At 65.0% G+C, this 21427-nt stretch overlaps 8 protein-coding genes across 8 annotated transcripts; 4 read left to right on the top strand and 4 right to left on the bottom strand.

Moving 5' to 3' along the window:
• Positions 1–1577: 1577 nt before the first annotated feature.
• EMIHUDRAFT_435065 (hypothetical protein) lies at positions 1578–3018 on the top strand. Its single transcript, XM_005778810.1, has one exon. The coding sequence runs from the start codon at positions 1617–1619 to the stop codon at positions 2772–2774; it is 1158 nt and encodes a 385-aa protein (XP_005778867.1). The 5' UTR covers positions 1578–1616; the 3' UTR covers positions 2775–3018.
• A 1227-nt stretch (positions 3019–4245) lies between these two features.
• EMIHUDRAFT_45607 (methyltransferase domain-containing protein) lies at positions 4246–4800 on the bottom strand (the record flags this gene model as incomplete). The annotated part of the gene is made up of 1 exon (XM_005778809.1): positions 4246–4800. A coding segment is annotated over one exon (555 nt), but the record flags the coding sequence as incomplete, so codon positions are not given.
• A 551-nt stretch (positions 4801–5351) lies between these two features.
• Positions 5352–6466, bottom strand: EMIHUDRAFT_205471 (2-nitropropane dioxygenase; the record flags this gene model as incomplete). Its single annotated transcript, XM_005778808.1, has 2 exons — positions 5352–5859; positions 5934–6466. 2 exons carry the CDS (start codon positions 6464–6466, stop codon positions 5352–5354), a joined length of 1041 nt encoding a protein of 346 aa, XP_005778865.1.
• A 523-nt stretch (positions 6467–6989) lies between these two features.
• Positions 6990–7749, top strand: EMIHUDRAFT_205470 (hypothetical protein; the record flags this gene model as incomplete). Its single annotated transcript, XM_005778807.1, has 2 exons — positions 6990–7573; positions 7653–7749. The coding sequence occupies 2 exons, from the start codon at positions 6990–6992 to the stop codon at positions 7747–7749; spliced, it is 681 nt and encodes a 226-aa protein (XP_005778864.1).
• A 477-nt stretch (positions 7750–8226) lies between these two features.
• On the top strand, positions 8227–9567 carry EMIHUDRAFT_205469 (hypothetical protein; the record flags this gene model as incomplete). Its single annotated transcript, XM_005778806.1, has 3 exons — positions 8227–8961; positions 9061–9264; positions 9409–9567. 3 exons carry the CDS (start codon positions 8227–8229, stop codon positions 9565–9567), a joined length of 1098 nt encoding a protein of 365 aa, XP_005778863.1.
• A 442-nt stretch (positions 9568–10009) lies between these two features.
• On the bottom strand, positions 10010–12730 carry EMIHUDRAFT_427005 (hypothetical protein; the record flags this gene model as incomplete). The annotated part of the gene is made up of 6 exons (XM_005778805.1): positions 12659–12730; positions 12372–12536; positions 11999–12238; positions 11724–11810; positions 11445–11582; positions 10010–11287 (listed from the first exon to the last, which is right to left on the bottom strand). The coding sequence occupies exons 1-6, from the start codon at positions 12680–12682 to the stop codon at positions 10010–10012; spliced, it is 1932 nt and encodes a 643-aa protein (XP_005778862.1). The 5' UTR covers positions 12683–12730.
• Positions 12731–15739: 3009 nt separating this feature from the next.
• On the top strand, positions 15740–18118 carry EMIHUDRAFT_427003 (hypothetical protein; the record flags this gene model as incomplete). Its single annotated transcript, XM_005778804.1, has 5 exons — positions 15740–16268; positions 16389–16618; positions 17366–17574; positions 17660–17802; positions 17889–18118. 5 exons carry the CDS (start codon positions 15740–15742, stop codon positions 18116–18118), a joined length of 1341 nt encoding a protein of 446 aa, XP_005778861.1.
• Positions 18119–18791: 673 nt separating this feature from the next.
• On the bottom strand, positions 18792–19940 carry EMIHUDRAFT_310078 (aldo/keto reductase; the record flags this gene model as incomplete). Its single annotated transcript, XM_005778803.1, has 2 exons — positions 18792–19583; positions 19659–19940. 2 exons carry the CDS (start codon positions 19938–19940, stop codon positions 18792–18794), a joined length of 1074 nt encoding a protein of 357 aa, XP_005778860.1.
• Between the last annotated feature and the right edge of the window lie 1487 nt (positions 19941–21427).

The raw sequence follows: 21427 nt of genomic DNA, 5'->3' as shown, positions 1-21427 counted from the left end.
GTCGAAGTATGCGAGGTTCTTGTTTCATATCACCTATCTGTGAAGCGAACAACGTCCACAAAACTTGAGGAGCGTGGCGGCTGCTTCCAGTTCCACTTCTCTCTTTCGTTGCCGTGCATCTCGCCCCTCGACGAGGAATGTTGCGCCCGCAGCTCGGGCTGGCTCGCATATGCATTCGCGCCGGAAAACTATTTCTTTTCTCGGCACAGCTGTGAGGCTGTCAGCGGTGTTGCCTGCTCTGCTGGGCGTGCTCTGGCTGCTTGCGAGGAAACCCGCCCGCCCCGATGTCGGCCGAGGAGCCTCTCCTGCTCTCACCGGAGCTCGTCCTTGTCGTAAGCATGGGCAGCATGCTGCTCGTTGGCCTCATCACGCAGCTGGTGAGAGACGGAAACGCCCGACTCGTCCTCTTCATTGCCGCGCTCGGCGTTCTCTCATTAGTCGTCATGGCATCGTGGCAGTCGTACCTTACCTCCGGTGGCAGTGTGACATCCTGGGCACCGGCAAACTCTCATAGGCCCTAGTTTTGTGTCCTTGTTGTCGACTGTCCGTGTGTTTTTCCGTGTGTGAGTATAACCTGTCACCGTGTCAACTCTCTGTGTCTCGTCCCACACAATGTTTACACCGGGTGCTTGGACCTCTTCCAGGCAGGGTCCGGGGCGCCGGCGGCAGCCTCACGCCCCTCGGCGCTGCGGACGAGCTCAACATTGGCAATGTAAAGCACCTGTGTGTGAGCGCGGGGAGACGAGCGAGAGTGTCAGGGAAGGGATGAAGGGTGCAGAGGTGTGCTGCACAGTGCGATGGGGCGGCGGGGCCCGGCAGCCTGAGCAGACGAGCCCACATCAAACTGTAGCCTGACGTCCATCGCGTCGGCCATCTCGTGCGTGTAGCACAGCTCCACCCGGCGTGCCGTCTCCGACAGCTCGACCCACTCGAACTCGGCGAGGGGCGCCTGCTCGTGGGAAACGTCGAGCAGGCGGATCCGCACGCATCCTTTCTTCCCGGCGTCAGTGCCAGCAATGAAGCGGATTAAGTACGTGTCCCCGCTAAGCAAATGGAGCAGCGTGCGGGTTGGCGGGGATCGCTGCCCGCCGCACGGGCTTGGAAATGTCTGTAGGTAGAGCGCGCCGCCGACCTCGAGATCGGGCACGATCAGCTTGAGCATGCTGTGGCCGCTGTACGCGCCGACGACCACTCGCTCGCGCAGAATCCTGTCATCGGTGACTGCCCACGGGTACTCCACCGACAGGAAGCCGCCATTGATGGTGTCACATTCCGAGGTTAGCCCTCAGTGATGTGTGATCTGTTTAAATCGGTAAGGGTCCCCTATCGCCTGTTTAAGGGGGGGGGTATAACAAACACGGTAGGATCGAGGTGCACGCGCGACACTACTAACAGAAACAACTAACTTCTAACTCTCTCTCTTGTGTGGCCAAAGACCAAGAAAGAACGGCGTGACCCCCGCACGTCTCGGCGACATTTGTGTCCTATGCAAATCCCCCGCTTCCCCATGCTCGCGGCCTTGCTGCTCGTCAGCTCCGCGGCCGCCAAGAGTCCCGCTTGTGAAGTTCATCCCCAAGGACGACTCGTCACGCACAGCCATCTCCTTCCGCCCAAGCATGCTCTCGATCATCACCACGTACGCCGCCCCGGTCCCGCTCCACGGCCGCGAGCTCACCGCCGGATGGCTAGCCTACATGAACCAGGGCCTTCAGACGGGCGCCGCCTACGCCGGCACCGGCGCTTCGGGCGAGGGCTCCTTTGACGACCTCAACGCTCAGACCGCGGACGCCTTCAGCGCGCTTAACCACCAGGGCGAGCCCGCCGCCGTCACCGCCTCGCCGTCCACCGCTTCAACCTCCACCGCCGCCTCGCCAACCTCAACCATCGGGACCGACGTCACCTCTGCCGTCGCCACGCCAATTGTCTCCTCGACCGACGCCTTCACCGCTGGCATCCTCTCGGTCGTCGACTCGCTGACCGCGGCGCTCGGTTCACCCACCGCCTCGAGCGCGGCACCCGCCTCCGACGCTGCGCCCGCCTCCACCGCCGCGCCCGCCTCGCCCTCCTCGTCCGGCGCCGCCTCGGCTCCCCACTTTGCGGGCTGGCAGGCGTACATGAACCAGGGCATCGCCACCGGCCTCCAGTACGCCAACGCGGGCGCCGGAGTCGCCGCCGGCACCACCGACCCGGCGACGGGCTTCAACGACCTCAACGCCGAGACGGCCGACAGCTTCAACGCCCTCAACCACGGCGCGCAGGTCCAAGATGAGGAGGCCGGCGGCCAGCGGCGCCACCTCACCGCCGGGTGGCGCGCGTACATGAACCAGGGCATCGCCACCGGTGGCGCCTACGCCAGCACCGGCGCTTCGGGCGAGAGCTCCTTTGACGACCTCAACACGCAGACGGCCGATGCGTTCGACAAGCTCAACCATCAAGGCGAGACGGGGGATGTCGCCACTCCGGCAGCCAGCGCCCAAGGCCAGCAGCACCAGCACTACCAGCCAAAGTCGGCCCTTGGCGCGGCCGTCGGCCGGCTCTCAGCGTCCCTGAGCACCGGCATCGTCGGCATGGTCAACAGCGGCGTGCTCTCCGCCGCGACGGCGGCAGCCGACACTGCCGAGACGCTTGCGCCCGCTCAGGCTGCCGCACCCGAGGCCACTGAGGCCGCTCCGGCGACCGTCGCCGCTGCGGCGACCGGCGCGACCGGCGACGGGCTCATCACGGCACAGGCGGCTGCGGCGCCTCCCGCGGTCGAGAACGAGTGGGGACGCTAGACCTAGAGCTGTAGTCGCCCTCGAGAGATGTCGAGTAGATCTGGTGCACCCGTAGCGAGCATATGTTCACAATAGTCAATATACACCTCGCCCGTGTGTCAACAGGAGTTCCCAGCGCTATTGCCTAGATGGTCCTGTATTTTTTTGTTGTACAATGAGGTCTGAATCAACAACACCTCATTTGCCGGTCATTTCTTGCCCCTCTCCCCGTCCACGAAACGTTGCTAAAAATCTGTCTGTCTCGAAACGTTCATGCATCATGGCGGAACTGAATGGGCTCCTGCTGGCGGCTGCACTCAACGGTGACCCGGAACTCGTCGCTGAGTGTCTGAATGCAAATGCAGATGCGAACGCTGCAGATCCCAACGGACTTACTGCGCTTCATCACGCCTGCATGGCCGGCGGCGTAGCCAGTGCACAGAGCGTCGAGCTGCTTCTCAAAGCGGGGGCTCAACCAGCAGCCTCGTCGATGGTCCTCGGAACTCCAGCACACATTGCCTGCCGTTACGGTGCCGTCAGCAGCCTGAGGCTACTCTTACGAGCCCGAGCTAACCCAAACGCACGAGATTCCGGCGGCCGAACTCTTCTTCACGTTGCCTTGGGCCCGCCGGTTGGCGCCCCAGATTGGGCAAAAGGTTGGCCTGCCGCTTTGGCACACGAGGAGGAATTCAGGCGGGCGCGTGAGCAAGAGGAGGACGCGGCAGATGCCGAGGCGGGATTTTTTCTGACCGAGAGTGGGGTGGTGGTTGATGAGGGAGCGCCGCCTCTTGCTGCAGCGAAGGAGAAGAAGAAGAAGAAGGGGACCAGCAAGAAGGGCAAGGGCACAAAGAGCAAGCCAAAGACCCCCAGTGCGCCGGAGCCAGCTCCACCCGATGCCCTCGGACTTGCTGTGTTGTTGCTCGAGGCAGGTGCAGACCCCCGTCTCGCCGACAACTGCGGGCAGACACCGCCAAAATTCGCCGGAGAGGCGACGGCCCACTCGCAGAGGAGTCACCCGAACCTCTCCACCTCCCTGACAGGCCGCACCTTGCCCACAGATGTGGAGAGTGCTGGAGCGTCCTGGCGGCCGCACTACCAACCTCGACCTGGACGCCTTGCGCCGCAAAGGGTACGAGTGCGCGGTCGAGGAGTCGGCCGCTTTCGGCGCGGGCAGCAAGGGCGCAAAGGGCAAGAAGGGCGGGAAGAAGGGGAAAGCGACAAAACGAAAGTGATGAAGTAAGTACGTTTTTAACGTGTATTCAAAGGTATATAAGACGCACTGCGCAGTGAAGTGGGAATAGGAAGTCTACTTATAACAGGTCTCTCTCTGTGGGTGTGTGGCCGCGTGGCTCGGAGGGGGGCCACGGGCAATATATGTGGGCGTTCGCTGGCGACGCGCTCAGTCCTTCTTCGTCGCGCCGGTGGGCTTGAGCACGAGCAGCCGCGCAGTCTGCGACGCGTTGTCGATCGAGCCGGGTATCGGCCCATCCTCGATGACGGCCAGGCCGGCCTTTTGGACGATGTTGTGGACGTCGCTGTAGTAGGTGACGCGGCCAAAGTCGATGGAGGTGAAGCGACGCAGCAGCGGCTTGATGCGCTCCATGATGGGCGAGGGGCGGTTCTGGAAGGTCTGCGTGACGTAGATCACGCCGTTGTCGGTGAGCATGCCGGCGGTGCACTTGAGTGCCGCCACGGGGTCGGGCATGAGCGTGAGCGAGCCGGAAAAGTAGGCGGCGTCGAACTTGGCCGTGCCGGTGAAGACCGCGCGGAGCTTTGGGTTCTGGATGGACGTGCAGTTCAGCAAAATCCGCTTGCCGAGGCCCGCATCGCCCACCACAGTCGCCGCCTTGTCGATGTAGGCCTTGTCGTAGTCGATCCCGACCACAGTGATGTTCTTCCGCTCGAGGATCTCCTTGCTTTTGACCAGCGCCGTGGCTGTGCCGACGCCCACGTCGAGCAGGCGCGCGCCGCCCGGCACTCGCTCGAGGACGACCCTGTACCACAGGCTCGTCATCCGGATGATGAAGAAGTCGTACACGTTGGCCCGAGCGTTTGGGACGATCTGCCACAGCGTCTGCAGCAGCAGCACGGCCACACACACGGTCAGGCCGAACCAGCGCAGCTCCCGGGCTCCCTCGCTTTCAACCGGCTCCGCGGCAGAGACGTTGTCCGACATATTCGGCCGACTCCGCGGGCTTCCGAGGGGATGCAGTCCACCCAGTTTTTCTTTCTGTTGTTAGCAAGCGAGGAAAGCAAAGGGGATTCCGCAGGGTACGGGATCCAGTACGAGCTTGTCAAAGGTCCTTTTTCTCGTCGCACAAACTTTCTTCCCCCAAATAATACACTACCCGCCATGTGTACGCTCCGTGTGAGAGTGAGCACGCACACACACACACACACACACACACACACACACACACACACACACACACACACACACACACACACACAACAGCGCGTGAACAGGGCTCCAGGCCCCAAATGACGTGTGAGTGTTAGAGTTGTTTGGTATTGCTAAAAATCTCTCTCTCTCTCTCACACAGTGAATCACACACACACACACAGAGAGTACGCTCCCTGCCTCCCTCTTGTCAGTCGTCACGCCCGCGCGACCTCGCCGAATCTGCTCAGGACCTGCTCACAGCTCTCGACGGCGTGTATGCTGCTAACGCCCCTGCCCGCCTGCCAGACCTCGTAATCCTCCTCAAAGGCGGCCCGCTTGTACGTCTCCATCGCGCGGCTCAGCATCAGCGTGCGGGTCAGCAGCTTCGTCCAGCGGTTCTGCAGCAGGAACGCGACCAGCGCGTTCACTTGCAGCCCCCCCCGCTCCACCTGTGCCGTGCGAATGACTGAGGAGTTCGTCCCCGCCAGCTTATTCGTCCAGACGATGTCGTCGGCGCTCGCGTCCACGATCGCCCGCTTGTAGCTGTCCGTCACCCGCGCCTCGTGCGTCGCGAGAAAGCGAGTGCCGAGCTGGCAGCCGGCGTACCCCATGTCGAGAGCGTCGCGCAGCCCCTGCGGGTCGCCCCCGACGCCGCCCGCCTGCAGGAGAGGCAGGTCGCCGAAGCCGCCCTTGGAGAGCTCCGCCGCAAACTGCTCCGCAGACCTGGGTCAGAGTGCTGGGTTAGAAGGGTCTGCGGTCAGGGTCAGGTTAGGGTTAGGGTTAGGGTGAAAACAGACCGATTGCCGGTCTGGCCTCCCATCGAGCTGTTGAGGCAGTTCAGGCCGGCGACGCCCTCGTCGGCCACCTTTCGAGCGACTTCAGGCGTGTGGACGTCGTGATACACCTTCACGCCGTGCCGCTCCGCAAAGGCGACGATCTTGCCCGGCTTCCCGAGCGACGTCAAGAAGAACTTGACGCCCTCGTCCACAGAGATGTCCATCCACTCCTCCATTTGACGCTTGTACTTTGCATTCTCGAGGATGGTGAAGTTGACGCCAAAGGGTCGTGACGTGAGCGACTTGATGAGGCGCAGGCCCTCGCGAAAGTCGTACCCGTAAAGGTGGGTCAGCGAGATTGGCTGGACCACGCCAAATCCCCCCGCCGCGGAGACCGCTGCGACGAGCTCCGGGTTGCTGCCCGGGTACATTGGCCCCTTTACGATGGGAATCGAGGCGCCGGTGTCGGCGAGCAGGCGCCGGGTCGAGGCAGAGAGCAGCTCGCGCCGCGTCGACAGCCGGCGGGTCAGGGGCAGCAGACAGCGTGGCTTCATGGTGATCCAGCTGTCTCCTCCCGCTCGCTGAGGTCGCCCGCCGTGAGTGGCGTGAGATCAAGAAAAACCTTGCCTCGAGCTGTGAACAGACGCACTTGCCTTCGAGCCCAAATCCGCCAGGTTGGGCGTGCTTTCACAGCCTCACGAGAGTCGAAAAAACGTGCCCAGCGTCATGTGTCAGGTGAGAGAGAGAGAGTTGTTTTGTCAGGTGTGTCCCTTCTTATATTTCCTATTTTAAGAGAGGTTACAGGCGGGTAAGATCCGTTAGCGGGAGATCGGCGGGAGCGGCGGGAGCGGCGGGAGCGGCGGGAGATCGGCGGGTACATGTAAGATCCGTTGGCGTTTCGAATTCGGCGGGCGTTTCGAATTTGTCGACGGACCGTTTCAGGTCTCTGCGCTCCCGTATGAGCGAGGCTGCCGACGCTGCCATGATCGATGCTGCCGACGCCGAGCTGCGGGCGACGACCCGCTGACGGACCGCCCCGTGGACGCGGCAGCGGCGGCAGAGCGAGAGAGATCGGCGATGGCGGCCAAGCTTGCTGCGCAGACCGCCAACGCGATGGTCGCCGTGCAGGCGCAGCTCAAGTTGCGGGGACAGGCAGCGGACAAGGCCGCGCACGACGCCAACGCAGAGGCGGGAGCGCCGGTGAAAGCGTCGTCTATGATGGTCGAACGAGTGTTCACCGCCCGCCTCGACGGTCCGGACAGGTACATGGTGGCTCGACGAAAGGAGCGAAAGACGGCCGCCGGGGCTGGCACTGCCGTCGAGGTGGTGGCGGGGTTGGAGAAGATGGCGAACTCCGCCGTCACGATGGTGCGGAGAGAAGGCGCCGACGGCATCACGGTGACTGCGGAGCACAAGGCGCTGCTGGATGACGTGGCGTTGGAGCAGGGTCGCAAGGCGATCGTGGCGAGGGCGGCGTCAAATTACCGCCAGCACACTGCGTGGCTGGCGACTTTTGCGACGTTTGTGCAGTGCTTTTACCCGTGTGGATGGCGGCACAACCCGCCGCTGGATGGAAGCGAGGGCGCAGGGACAGCTATCGACCCGCGGCTGGTGGCGCTATACTTGGCGATGGTAGCAAACAGGCTGGTGCCGTTGGGAGGGTTTGTGTGCGACCATGTGGACGGGACAGCATCGTTTGCAGCGACAAGGGGAGGAAGGCGGCGCACACCAAGCTCCAAGGGCGCGGAGGCTGGCTGGGGAGCGGTACTATGGCATGGCGTACGTGAAGACCTTCCTCGACGGGCTCAGCGCGGTTACTCGCGAGTTTGGCGCGTGACAGCGCCGCAGTACGACCCGGACTGGTACGACACGATTCGCAGGCCCCCCCCCCCCGACCGCGTCGAACTCATCGGCGCGGGCTCTCTCGGCTACGGGACCGGCCCCAGCTTCGGCTGAGGGCTAACAAGCTGCCGAGCCCAAATCACTGTGAGAGTCGTGATTTCTTGTTGGTTAATAAAAATCTCTCTCTCACGATTTGGTTGGGCGCTGCAATACCAAACAACTTTTTGTCACTTGGACAGGGTGGCCCTGGGGTGGCCCGCCCCAATCGTCCCCTGTTAGCTGACTCGTTCGCTTTCCACCCACTGTGATTTTGTGTGAGCTCTCTGTCTTGCTTTGCCAACAACATACACCTACACCAGCCCGACGCGCAAAGGAAATTTCCGGGTCCTCCCGTACCCCGACGCAGGAGAGGCTGCTCGAACCGCTCGCTCCGTGTCGCCTCTGACTCCCAGCCTCTAACTCCCACCTCTTCATGTACTTCTCCCCCGTGCTTCTCGCGCCGCTCTACTGCCTCCTCACCACTGCCCACCACCCGCCGACCCGAGCGCCGCGTGCCGGGGTCACCTTCGCTGCTGCTGGTCCTGAGGCCTCCAAGCCGCTGCTGGTCTGCACGACAGCTCCCTCACTGGAGGGCGTCGCGTTCTGCAAGCACGCGCTACAGAGCGGCGATTGGCGTGTGCGTGCGCTTGTTCGCAACCTCGACTCTCCGCGAGCCGCCACGCTCGCACAGCTGGGCGCGGAGCTCGTGCAGGCGGACAACCTCGACGAGGCGAGCCTGCGCCGCGGCTTTGCGGGTGCCCACGGCATCTACGGCATCACAACCTGGAGCGGGGCCAGTCGCGCCTCGGACGGGAGCATCGTGCGGCCGACGAGTGCCGACGCGGCCGTGCTGGAGGAGAGCGAGGTGGAGCAGGGACGCAACATCCTCCGGGCCGCGAGGGCGACAGACGGGCTTCAGCACTTTGTGTGGCAGAGCATGCACCGCGGCGGCCGCGAGCCCGTCGACCCGGCGGTGGCGGCGCCGCTGCACCACCGTGCCAAGTGGAGGGTCGAGGACGAGCTCGTGGAGAGTGACCTCCCGTGGTCGGTGCTGCGGCAGCCTACCTACCTCGAGAACTTTGGCAACTCCGAGGAGGCGAGCAAGGGGACGCAGCTGCGCCTGCTCCGGCCGGGCGTGGTGTCGGGGCTGGTGGACGAGGACATCGAGGTACGCCGCGCGCCCGCCGCTGGCCCAGCGCCCTGACACCGCCCGCGCAACTCGGCTGCCTTTCCGGCGCGACACCCGCCCCTCGCCTCGCCGCCGCAGCTGAGTGTTATCGCCGTGGACGACCTCGGCGCGCTGGCGACCGCCATGTTTGCTCGCCGGGACGAGTACCTCCGCCGCACGCTCGCCGCCGCCGCGGAGCGCGTCAACGGCGCGAGGCTTGCCGAGGCTGCGTCACGGGTGCACGGGAGGATGAGATTTGCATACAAGCCGGTGCCGTGGTTCGTGCTCGAGTACCTCGTGCCGGTGGACTACCCGAGGCAGCTGCGTCGCTGGCTCACCTACGGCGGCAACGACGAGGGCGCCCGCGCCGACGCCGCCGACGCGGCCGCCGAGTGCCGGCGGCTGCACCCTGAGATGCTCAGCGTCGAGGAGTGGATGCGCCGCCAGGGCGTGGCGGACCTCCCGCTCACGTCGCTCGAGAAGGCGAAGCGCCTCTCCCGGCTGCAGCCCGCGCTGTCGCAGAGGCTACTGCAGCGCAGGACTCGCCAGCTCCTGCAGCGCTCCCTCCGCAACTCGCGAGCCAAGGCCAAGGCCCAGGCAAGGTGATTGGTGGCGGGCGCAGGCGCCGGACGGAGCAGCGTCGCGGCGGCAGCCGAGCCGCGGCAGGGTGCAGTCGAGAGTCGAGTCTCCTCTGGCCACTCGCTGCGCGCGGATTTCGGCTGCTAGCGAGCGCATATTGAGGAGAGAGCAGGCAAGCGGAGAGCCCCCCGGCCGCGGCGCGCACAGCCGCCCCACAGTATGCCGGACAGACGGGGACCGGCGCGAGACGGCGCGGAGCCGGAGCGGGAGGCGAGGGCGCGAAGGTGTTCGCGGGACTCCCTTCTTCAGAGTGTGTGTGTTTTACGCCGGTCTCTCCAAAAAACGCGTGGGGCGCTTTGGCGGAAAGACACCAGACCGAGGGGGCACATACACGTAGGCGCCGCCGGCTCCCCCCGCCCGCGCCGCGCCACGACCGCCGAGCGCGGGCCATGCTGGCGAGAGACGCGGCTCAGGAGGGGAGCTCGTCCTCCAAGTAGCCGTACTCGAACGTGAACTCGGACTTGATGCGCTGGCACCAGCCCGTCTCGTAGTCAAAGTAGACGTACGTGCCCTGCTCGTAGTCGTCCGCGGTGAGCTTTGGCTCTTCGTGCCGCTGGAACCAGGTGAGGTACTTCTTGTGGTACCGCCACGACTGCTTCTTGAGCTCGCGCGCGGCGAGGTACTGCTGGTACGTGCCCTGCTGGTAGTAAAAGATGAAGAAGAGCGTGTCGGTGTCGAACTTGTCGAAGGCCGACGGTGAGTCGAACACGGCGGCGGGCGCTTGCGGGAAGGAGCTCGGCGTCGGGTACGGGTTGCGCGGCACGTACGTCTTCGGCCGCTCCGAGTCTCCCGCCTCGGGCAGGTTCTGCAGCGAGAGGTGCAGCATCTGAAGCTGCTGCGCCTCGTCGAGCGCCTCGTCCAAGAAGGTCGCGCCCGCGCTGCCCAGCGCCTCGAGCGGCGCCGCCTCCTCGGCCGTCAGAGACATGTCGGCGGGCGGGCCGCGCGTCGCGGCGGCGGCGGCGGTGCTGCCCGAGCCGGGCGCACTGCCCGAGCCCCGCGACGCCGCGATCGCCCCCCCGTCGGGGCCGGCCGCCCCTCCCCCCGCCGAGAAGATGGACTCGCCCGAGTCCCTCCCGCTCCCCTCCCCTAGGCTGTCGCCGAGCCGCGCCGCCGCGGTGGTGGTTGGCAAGCCGGCGGGCGGCTGCGCGGGCTGCGGCTGCGGCGGCTGCGCCGACGCGGCGGGCAACCCGCCGCACCCCTTGCCGCTCGACACGGCGGGGGGCTCCTCTTTGCTAGGCCGCTGCGCCACACGCGCAAACAGCTGCGCCGCCGGCTCTGCTGGCGCCGCCGCCGGCGGCGCGGCCGCGGCGCGGCCCGAGCGCGCGGCCTGCGGGGCGGCGAGCGTGACGGATGCGGCCGCCTTGCCGCCTCGCCCGCTCACCGTCGGCAGCGGCGAGGCGGTCGCGGGCTGCTTCGCCGCCGGCTTGGCAGGCTCCTTGCCGGGCTTGGGCAGCGGCGTCGCCTTTGCCGCCGCGTTGAGCGTCGGGAGGGCAATCTCCTGCGCGGGCGCGGGCTTCTCCTTCTTCTTCTCCTTCTTGTCGTCGTCGTCGCCGCCGCCCTTGCGCCCCTTCTTCTCCTCCTTGCTCGGCTTCTTCTCCTCCTTTGCCTCCTCCTGCGGCTGCTCGTCCCCCGCCTGGTCCTCGAGCCCGAGGTCCTCGTAGATGGTCTCGTCGTCGATCATCTCAACCTGCCAGTGTCGCTCTTGTGAGTACTCCGCCAGCCAACCCCCCCCCCCCTCCCTCCTCTCCCTCGTGGGGTGAGGTAGGGGTGGGAGTCGGGGGCAGGGGCAGGGGCAGGGGCAGGGGCAGGGGCAGGGGCAGGGGCAGGGGTGGGGGTGGGGCTGCCTCGTCCGTGTTCCCGTCCACCATCTGCTCGAGCAAGTAGTCGAGCTGCTCCTGGATCGGCTCGATGTCCTCCGCCGAGAGCGTCTCGTTCTCCAGCAGCCGCAGCACCACCTCCAGCTTCTCCTCGTGGTAGTGCACCTGACCAGCAGCAGCAGGCGGGCGCGGCAGTGACGGGCGCAGTCCCGCCGCCGCCGCCGCTTCGGCTTGGGCCTCCTCCTCCCGTGACGCCTCCCCCCCCCCCCCCCCTTCTACCCTCCCCCGCCGCGGCCGGGCACGCACCCGCTCGATCAGCGTCTCGTACTTGAGCACGGAGTCGTTCTTCTTGTTCTTCTTGCCCTTTGACGACGTCGAGTTTTCGATCTCCACCTGCGCAGCAGCGGGGCAGAGAGGGTGGCGGGGGCTGGGCACCGTGTCGAGGACGGGTGGGAGAGAGGGCACGGAGCAGGCGGTGGGCCGAGAGGTCGAGGGGGCGGCCGGCCGGCAGCGGGGCAGAGCAGAGGCGGAGGCGGAGCGGAGCGAGGGGAGCGGGTGGCGGCTCGAGAGGGTGGCGGCGCCTCGTACGCATCCGTCTGGGACGCGAGCGTCTCGAGCTTCTCTGCGATCCACTTTCGGACCTTGTTCTTCTCCTTCTCCTTCGGGTCCTCCTTCGGCTGCTGCGAGAGGCCCTCCTTGGAGAAGGCCTTCGTCTTGAACTCCTTCTCGCACACCTTGAAGCGCTCCATCTCGGTCTCGATCAGCTTGCGCGCGTCCGTCAGCGGCCGCTTGTCCTTGATGTCCGAGTTTGTGATCCACGTCTGCAGCGGCGCGAGCCGGCTGAGCGCAGCCCACTCCGCCGCGCGCGGGGAGGCTGGAGGGGGGAGAGGGGGGAGAGGGGGGGGATTGCACGGCCCGGCCCGTTCGTGCGAGGGGAGCGGGAGGGGAGGGCGCCTTGATGTCGTCGCGGTAGCGCTGCAGCTTTTTGATTTGAGACTTGAGCTCCGACTCGAACTTCTCCTTTTGGTTCTGGTTCTGCGCATTGTACACCTTCTCCCAAATCTCGTCAAAGATCTCGACGCCCTCCTGCACCTTCTTGAGCGTCCTGTCGATCTCACCCTGAATAACGGAGCGGGTCGCAGCGTGAACTCCCCGCGCCGGCCACAAGCGCGCGGGCGAGGCGAGCGCCAGCGCCGGTGCCGCGGCGCCCGAGCGGGCCGAAGCCGGGGCGAGCCGCGCGCCTGCAGCTTGCGATTCGCAGCCATATCTCGCGGCGGCCCCGCGCAGCACGGCCGCGCGCAGCACGCTCACGCCTGAGTGGACCGCGAGCCAGTGAAGCGTCGGGAGAGCGCGCGTCGGGACGTGGCGGAGGCGAAGAGAGAGCGGAGGGGTCTGCCGCTGCACGAGGGATGCGCGTGCGGCGGCACGCAAACGATGTGTGGCTTGCGATGGTGGAGAGCGCCTGCACGCCACCAACGAAGGTTTCTTTTTCAAGGTCTTCGGCTGGCTCCTTTTCTCGTTTTCTGAGCGTGCCATTTGGGGCAAGAAGAAGCAAACGGCAAACGGCTTCTTACCCTCGGCCCCAGTGGGGGGTGCCCACGCCGCCTAGCTCTGCGGACGGGCCGCCCCACCACCATGGGTTGAATGAATCATGCAGTCCCCCCAATCGCTGTCGTGGGATCGCTTGTCATGTGAGAGAGTGCGTTGTGTTCTTGTTTGGAGCACTTGGAGTCAGGCCTCTCAGTTCACGCCAGAATCGTGAACCGTGAACCGTGAACCAACTAGCCCCCGCCCCGACCGAGTCCGTGAACCCCGAACCTGAACCGACTAGCCCCCATCCCGAAAGGGTGAACCGTGATCCGTGAACCGACTCCTCCGCGACACCCGCCGTGAACCGTGAACCGTGAACCGTGAACGAACCGAGTCTGGCGAACCGGCGGGTGAACCGATTATCAACTAATTCGAACCGTGAACGACACTGCGAATCAAACTCGAAAGAGGCGATGTACTCCATACTCCACAACGATCAACGTTTTGAGCTGGATCAAACTGAATAGGAAGGTCAGGCCGACCAAGTGACTGGGACACATCAAGTGCCGGAGTCCCAGTGGGGTACCCAGTGAGCCGCGACCCACTGGGTGGCCCCACTGGGGCCGCGGGTGGTCCCCAGTCGCCAGTGGGGACTCCGGCACTTGATGTGTCCCAGTCACTTGGATCTTGGTCGGCCTGACCTTCCTAGTGCTCGTGAAAGCCCTCTCTCTGGGCTCTGCCACACGTAGCAGCTGCTGTGGCTGTATTTGTAGCCCTTTTCAGGCTTCAACTGGTCTCTGGGGGAGCGCGGGGCCCCTCTAGATAGAGGGTATCCATGCGTATGTTATGTTATCTTATCACTTAGAGCACTCTTCCACAGCGGAGTCTACTGAGGGTATGTCTATGTTTATTATCTATGTTATCTTATCACTTAGAGCACTCTTCCACGGAGTCTACTGAGGGTTGCCTACGTTTATTGTCTATGTTTCTTATCACAGCAGACTCTCCTACTCCGGAGCATTCAACGCTTGCCGACATCTATTTCTTTAGTGCTCAAGTGCTCTATCGAGAAAGTTCGAGAAAGTTAATCGTAATCGTAACCTCGGGAAGGGGGACCTATTGCTGCAATTACAACGCCATGAAAGTTTTGCCGAGATCAACAGACGGTGGCCGCGCATCCAGCGTGAATCCGGGCTGAGGGCGTGCACACCCTCGCCCCTGACGTTCCCCTGTACCTACGCCAGTGGCGCCCTGGGCAGCCAGGCACATGTCTAATGCCTCCGCGAAGCCACGCGACCCCTCTCGCGCGTCGCATCTGGCGGATCGGACGATGCTCGCCCTGTTTGCTGCCGCGACGGTTGTCTTCGGCCCCGCGCAGCTCCTGGTCTTCGCGCGGCTTCGTGGCGGGCTTGCATTCCACAGCATGGGCGAGATTCTCCTTTGCAGGGCGGGACAGGTGGCTGTGCTCGCACTGGGCATGGCAGCAACAAATAAGCCAGAGTGGTACCTGCGTCGTCGGACAGAGCTCCTGACGGCCGGCTCCGCACCACTCTGGGCGTTGCAGCTGCAGTCGAACAACGTTCTCCTCGCGCTCAGCGTCAACGATCCGTTTAGTCAAGCATGGGTGGCATTCTGCCTCAGCATGGCCCTCGTCATGCATCTCGCATTGCCGCTGAAGCACGGCAATCTTCTCCCCGAGATTATCCTCCGCGGCGCAACCGTCGTCGTCCAAACACTGTGCGCGCCCCTCCAACCTGACGAGGGTCGCCAATTTGGGGCAATCCTTGCGCTTTGCGTGACGATGACCACCTTCATTGCCGTCCTGCTATCCTTCTCCGCTTTTACTGCCCGCCCGCCTTCCTCAGAGCAGACGCCAAACAGGCACGTGGAAATGTCTGGTAAATGTCTCGAGTCCCGCCTCGACTCTGTTGTCGAGCAGCAAGCGGAGCACGAGGCGAGGCTGGAGGCTCTCGAGCGATGCCAAGCGCAGAGCGCCACACAGTTGTTGCAAGAGCAGCAAAGCGCGAGTCTGGACCAACGGTTGGAGCACCTAGTGGCGATGGCCGCCCGCCTCGACGCACGGGCGGCGGCCCTGGACCAACGCGAGGCGGAGATGGACGAGGAGGTGGATTCAGAGACAGACGACGTCGAGGCTGCGCCACTGCTGGTGCCTATGTTCAGAGTCAGAGCCCCAGTCGTGCCCCAGGTTCGAAGCAGCAACCTCCCGCCAGTGCAGGGAGTGCCGGTGGCGGTGGTGGAGGAGGCAGCGGCGGAGGAAGTGGAGCAGGCGTGACAAGAGCAAGACGTGAACGAAGCGACGGGCGAGAGGCTCGGTGGGAGTGACTAGGCGCTACCGGGACAACTTTCTCCTTGCTGGCGGCCGTTCTAGGTCCAGCAAGGAGAAAGACGGGTCAGGGCCAATCTCCCTCCGGCGGAGGGAACGATCTAGGGCCCCATTGCGTCACGTACTCCTCCCGTCGCTCGGTTCGCTTGAGTTGTGTGTGCTGCGGCGGCGGCGCGCAGGGTCGGGTCGTCGGGCCCCCGTTAATGTGCTCAATCAAGTGCTCATTCATAAATGTTCGTCAAAAAAAAGAAAGAAAACGCAGACCCCAAGGGAGGCATGGGATAAATAAAATAAATAAAACGGACACACCAAACAAGGGGTGGGAGAAGGACAGGGTCCCCACCTGCGCGAGCAAGGGAGGCATGGGAGATGACTGAGTGCGCGTTCTAACCATTCTCTTGTAGTTGAGGCATTGCGTTGGCGCCAGCGTGGCGGAGAGTGGGGCGGCATGCTCTGCCTCCTTCCCTTGACTGCCGCGCTCCACGCGCCGGTCCGCGCTCCCGGCACGCTGCGCGCTTCCGCGCCATTCGTGTCCGTCTCTGCCGCGCTCCACGTGCCGGTCCGCGCAACGCCCATCGTGCTGCGCGCGGCTGCGCCGTCGTTGTCCATCTCGACGCCCCGCGCGGTCGGCGAGCCGATTCGTGTCGGCATTGTCGGCTGCGGTCGCATCGGCATCGTGCACCTCGAGACGCTGCGCAAGTGCCCGAAGGCCAAGGTTGTCAGCATTGGTGGCTCGTCTCGTGAGGAGACCGTGTCCGCTCTCGCCGAGAAGTACGGCATCGCGCACTTTGCAAAGGACGCGGACGAGGTGATTCGGAACCCCGACGTCGACGCGGTTTGGATCTGCTCGCCGTCGCAGTACCACGCCGCGCAGATCCGGCTTGCGGCAGAGCTCGGCAAGGACATCTTTTGCGAGAAGCCAATTGCCACCGAGCTTGACGAGACCATCCAGAGCGTGCTCTTCGCGCGCGAGAAGGGTGCCGCCGCCCACCGCCGCCACGCCCGCCACGCTCGCCACGCACCGTCGCCACGCACCGCCCCCACGCAGCCGCCCTCGCAGCCGCCCTCGCTCCCGACGCGTGCGCGCGGCGTCGCAGGCGTTAAGCTGATGGTCGCGCTGCAGCGCCGCTTCGACCCCAACTTCATGCGCGTCAAGAGCGCCATCATGGACGGCGAGATCGGCTCGCCCGTCCAGATTCGGCTCACGTCGCGCGACCCGTCCCCGCCGCCGAAGAAGTACGTGGAGGGCGGCGGCGGCATCTTCAAGGACATGGCGATCCACGACCTCGACATGTCTCGCTTCCTGATGGGCGAGGACCCTCTCGAGGTCTGCACACGCACACACACGCACACACACACACCTCATCGGCGCCGGGCCGTGCACTGCCATGCCGTGCGGCGGCTCTTGTCTCGGGACGTGCTGGCGCGGGGTTGAGCTGGCCTCTTGCGCCTCACCCGACGCGTGGAGGAGCTGGCCTCTCCCCCGGCCCCACCCCGCCTGCCTTGCCTCAGGTCTTTGCGACCGGCTCGTGCATGATCAACCAGGAGCTCCTCCGCCCTCTCCTCCAGCCCTCTCCCCCAGCCCTCTCCTCCAGCCCTCTCCTCCAGCCCTCTCCTCCAGCCCTCTCCTCCAGCCCTCTCCCCCAGCCCTCTCCTCCAGCCCTCTCCCCCAGCCCTCTCCTCCAGCCCTCTCCCCCAGCCCTCTCCTCCAGCCCTCTCCTCCAGCCCTCTCCTCCAGCCCTCTCCTCCAGCCCTCTCCTCTAGCCTTCTCCTCCAGCCCTCTCCTCCAGCCCTCTCCTCCAGCCCTCTCCTCCAGCCCTCTCCTCCAGCCTTCTCCTCTAGCCCTCTCCCCCAGCCCTCTCCTCCAGCCCTCTCCCCCAGCCCTCTCCTCCAGCCCTCTCCTCCAGCCCTCTCCTCCAGCCCTCTCCTCCAGCCCTCTCCTCCAGCCCTCTCCTCCAGCCCTCTCCTCCAGCCCTCTCCTCCAGCCCTCTCCTCCAGCCCTCTCCTCTAGCCCGGCTGCACCTCGGTCCGCGGCTTCGCCTCGCAGGAGATCGCCGATCTGCCCGGCCCGGAGGCGTACGACACGGCCACCATCATCGTCAAGTACCGCGAGGGGCGGACGGCCACCATCGACGTCTGCCGCCAGGCGAGCCTCCCTGAGATGACCCGAGATCGCGCGAGATTACCTGCCGCCACGACCGACGCCTGCCGCCAGGCGACGTACGGGTACGACCAGCGCGCAGAGGCGCTCGGCACGGCGGCGATGGTGATGACCGACAACATGTGAGCCGAGCACACCCCGCGCGCGTCCTCGCGCGCGTCTCGCGCGGACGCGTCCGTGACGCGTCGCCCGCGGCTTGCCCGCCAGGTACCCCAACACGGCTCGCGTCTTCACGGGCGACTTTGTGGGGATGGCCGACCTGCCGTACGACTTCTTCATGTCGCGCTACATCGCAGCCTACGAGGCGACGAGCACCCCCCTCGCCTCGCGCGCCCGGGCTGCACGGGCCCGTGACGCGTCCACGACACGTCCACGACACGTCCACGACACGCCCCGCAGGCGGAGACGGTCGCCTTCATCGACTCGATCGAGTCAGCTTCGGACGCGCCCGTCACGGGCGAGGACGGCGTCATCGCCCTCGCCATGGCCATCGCCGCCGGCCTCTCTGCCAAGGAGCAGCGGTGGGTCAAGTTGTCGGAGGTGCTGCCCGCGCTGGACGGAAGCATGGAGGGCAGCCCGCGCCTCCGGAAACGCGACCGGCTGAGCGCATTCCTCCGCTCGCTCGGCGGCGCGCGCACCTCCGAGCCGGAGCCGATCCCGGCGTGAGACGCGCCGCCGCGCCGCCGTCCGACTTGCCACCGACCTCGCCCTACATGCGGCGCCGCGTCTCCCGCGCTGCTCTCTCTCCGCCGACCTCCGCCGCGTTGTCGCGCGCTGCGCCTCCACATCATGCCTCGAGCCATCATGCGACATGCGACATCGGGCCATATCTAGTCTCGTCATGCCTCTCCGCATGAGGAGAACCGGGTTTCGTACGCTTCGCCTCGCATAGATTGCGTACATGTCTCGGCGCATCATGTGCGAGCGTGCATATTTCCTCTGTCTCGCTGTGTGTCGTCGGTATATTGCTCCGAGAACATGTCCGAGAAACGTGTCTCACGTGTGTGTGTTGTGTCGATGAAAAACGAATTCGAAACTCAAAAGGCTCTGCCGTGCTGCGACCTGCGTGCTGCGTGCTGCTACGGCTTTTTATCTCTCGGTATTCGCGGTAAGTGAAAGTGTCCCAGCTCCCACCCCGTCCCCGACCCCAAACAGCAAACTAGCGTCTATGCGCAAACGCGGTAAACGACGGTCCCAAGAATGCTGTAAACACGATTCGAAATACCGGACACGAAGAGCGCCGCGAACAGCTGGGCGGGGGCGTGGGGCAACTGCCGGGGCCGTCCTGGGGCCGTCAGGCCGCAGCGCACGGAGACGGGAGACCGGGCCGCCGCGGGTTTCAGTCGGTGAGGTTGGGGTTACGGTGGCGCACGTGGATCTCGTCAATTTTGGCCAGTGTGTCGGCGGAGAGCTCGAGCTTGGCCGCCGCCCAGTTGGCCTCGAGCTGCGCCACGCTGGTCGCGCCGATGATGACGGCGCCCATGTACTCCCTTGAGTAGGCCCACGCCTGCGCCAGCGCCGCGGGCTGGACGCCGATCGACTGCGCCAGCGCCGCGTACTCGCGGATGGCGGCGTTGCTCTGCTCGCCCTTGTACCGCCCCTGGAAGCCGCCCATGTCGAGCTGCTGCACAAAGTTGAAGCGGGCGCCCGGCGAGGCGGAGCCGTCTAGGTATTTGCCCGAGAGGGCTCCGCCGTTCAGAACGCCGTAGGCGAGGAGGGAGACGTTGCAGTGGGCCGGCGCGCACGCCTCGGCCAGCTCGGACTCGAAGGTGCGGAAGCAGAGGCTAAAGTCGTTCTGGATGGAGATCGGAGGCGCAACTCCGAGGCGGCGGCTGGCCTCGACAAACATGCAGACGCCGAAGGTGGTCTCGTTGCTCAGGCCCCAGTGCTTGATCTTGCCGCTGGAGAGGAGCTCTCCCATGGTCGAGACGACGGCGTCGAAGCCCTCCAACGTGTGCGCGCCCGCCTCCGCCTTTGCGGCCACGTACTGCGACTCGCCCCACTTTGGCACCCACCTCTCTGGCCAGTGGATCTGGTACAGGTCGATGTGTGTCGTCTGCAGTCGCTTGAGCGACGCGTCGCAGGCGCGCAGGATCTGCGCGCGCGTGAGGTCCGCCTCGCTCGGCGCCGCCTGCGGGTCGCCGTCCAGCGCCCTCTCGCGGCTCGGAGGAGCCTCCTTCTTGGCGCCGGCGCGGGGGCCGACGACCTTGGTGGCGATGACGAGGCGATCGCGGTCGCTACGGCCGGCCAGCCACGTGCCGATGATCTCCTCCGATCGGCCGACCCACTTCTCCTGCACCGGAACAGGGTACATCTCGGCGCAGTCGAGGAAGTCACCGCCGAGCTCCACGTACTTTGACAGAATTTCGTGGCAGTCGCCCTCGTCCGCCGTCATCGAACCCATCGTCATGGTGCCGAGGCAGACCTCGCACACCTCCAACGACGACGAGCCGAGCGTGCGGCGGCGCGGTCGGGCTTGCGAAGGCATGTGTGCGGCGATGAGCGACTGACGCCTCGCCTCCAGCGGGGGCCAGGTCTGGAGGTCTAAAATTCGTCCGGTGTGAAGAGGTCGGCAGCCCGAGCGCCGTCGACCGCACCGACTACGGCACAGCCTCCGGCAGCGCCCGGGGCTTCGCCCAACACCACTCGCAACAGCTCTCGCGCGCCGCCGTCAGTGGCGATGCGCAAAACATCAACAACGCTGCTCGCAACATGCGTGTCGCGCACTCATTCATGACCGGTCTCAATGCCCCACCCCCCTGCGCGCGGGCCTTCTAAGCCCGCGGGTAGTCCCCCCCCATCCCCAGGGCCTCCAGGGCTCGCACCTCAACCTCTCACAGGCCAGCGCATAGCGCCATAGGAGGTATTTTCTTCTCAATAACAAGGCTGTGAACGTATTTTCTTCTCAATAACAAGGCTGTGAAATACACCATTATTGAATCAATAACAAGGCTGTGTGAAGGGTCTGTCTCTCACACCCTCACAGTCGTCGCATGCGAGGTTCTTGTTTCTTATCACCCTACTGTGAACTCCCCCCATCCCCAGGGCCTCCATCCAGGGCTCGCACCTCAGACGAGAGGTTAGGGACATGCACAACATGTACATGTACATGTGCATGTGCATGTGCATGTGTGTGTCGCTGTCCCCGCCCTGCATGTTCACAAAATTTCTTCCTTTCCTTTGTCGCACGTGTCGGAAAGTGTGTCGGAAAGACACACAGAAGAGAGAAAGCAGTTAGGCGCCGACATATGTTTGTGTCTCCACCGCTGTCCCCGCCCTGTGGATGTTCACAAAAATTCTTCCTTTCCTTTGTGAAAGACAGAAGAGAGAAACAGAAAGCACGCACAACTAGATTTTCAAGGTCGACCTCGATCTCGAACGATCGAGGGACATATGTGGAAGACGGCTAGTGCTAGTCCCCCATCGGGAGGACGACCCCGGCTAGTCGCCGACCACACCCACAAAGAACCCTGCACAAAGACCGCAGGGCGGGGACCTGTTCCTTTTTACCCATCTCCTAGTAGAGGTGTCCGTTTTTATTTATTTATTTATTTCGAACGATCGATCGACGCCGACCCGCCTGCGTCTCTCTCCTCGGGCGGCCTCACCTTCCTGCACCGGACCGCGCCTCCGCCCCCGCCGCCCTCCTCCCCCGCCCGCTCCCCCCCGTCTCCTCGCGGGGGAAGCACCGCCTCAAAGCCCTCGAGGTCCGCCTCGAGCGCCTCGACGGCGGTGGCGCCCGCGGCCCAGGCGGCGTCCAGCACGGCGGAGAGGAGGCGCCGGCGCAAGTCGCGCCGCAGCACCTGCGGCGGGCCGCCGAGCCGCTCGGGCGCCACAAAGACGTGCATCAGCAGGGCGGTGAGCAGCCCGTCGTCCGGTCGCCGGTCCGCCTGCACGGCGGCCCAGTGCTCGGCCTCCGCCTCGTCCAGCTCCCCCGCCCCTGGCAACGCCGCCTGGCCCTCCACCGCCCTGAGC

Source organism: Emiliania huxleyi (assembly GCF_000372725.1).
Source record: "Emiliania huxleyi CCMP1516 unplaced genomic scaffold EMIHUscaffold_24, whole genome shotgun sequence".
NCBI lineage: Eukaryota > Haptophyta > Isochrysidales > Noelaerhabdaceae > Emiliania > Emiliania huxleyi.
Note: the sequence above shows the minus strand (reverse complement) of the source record. Positions and strands in the feature narration are given on the sequence as shown.

Bases quoted from the DNA above. Each gene is read 5' to 3' on its own strand.
- EMIHUDRAFT_435065 (XM_005778810.1), top strand. From the start codon at position 1,617: ATGCTCTCGATCATCACCACGTACGCCGCCCCGGTCCCGCTCCACGGC.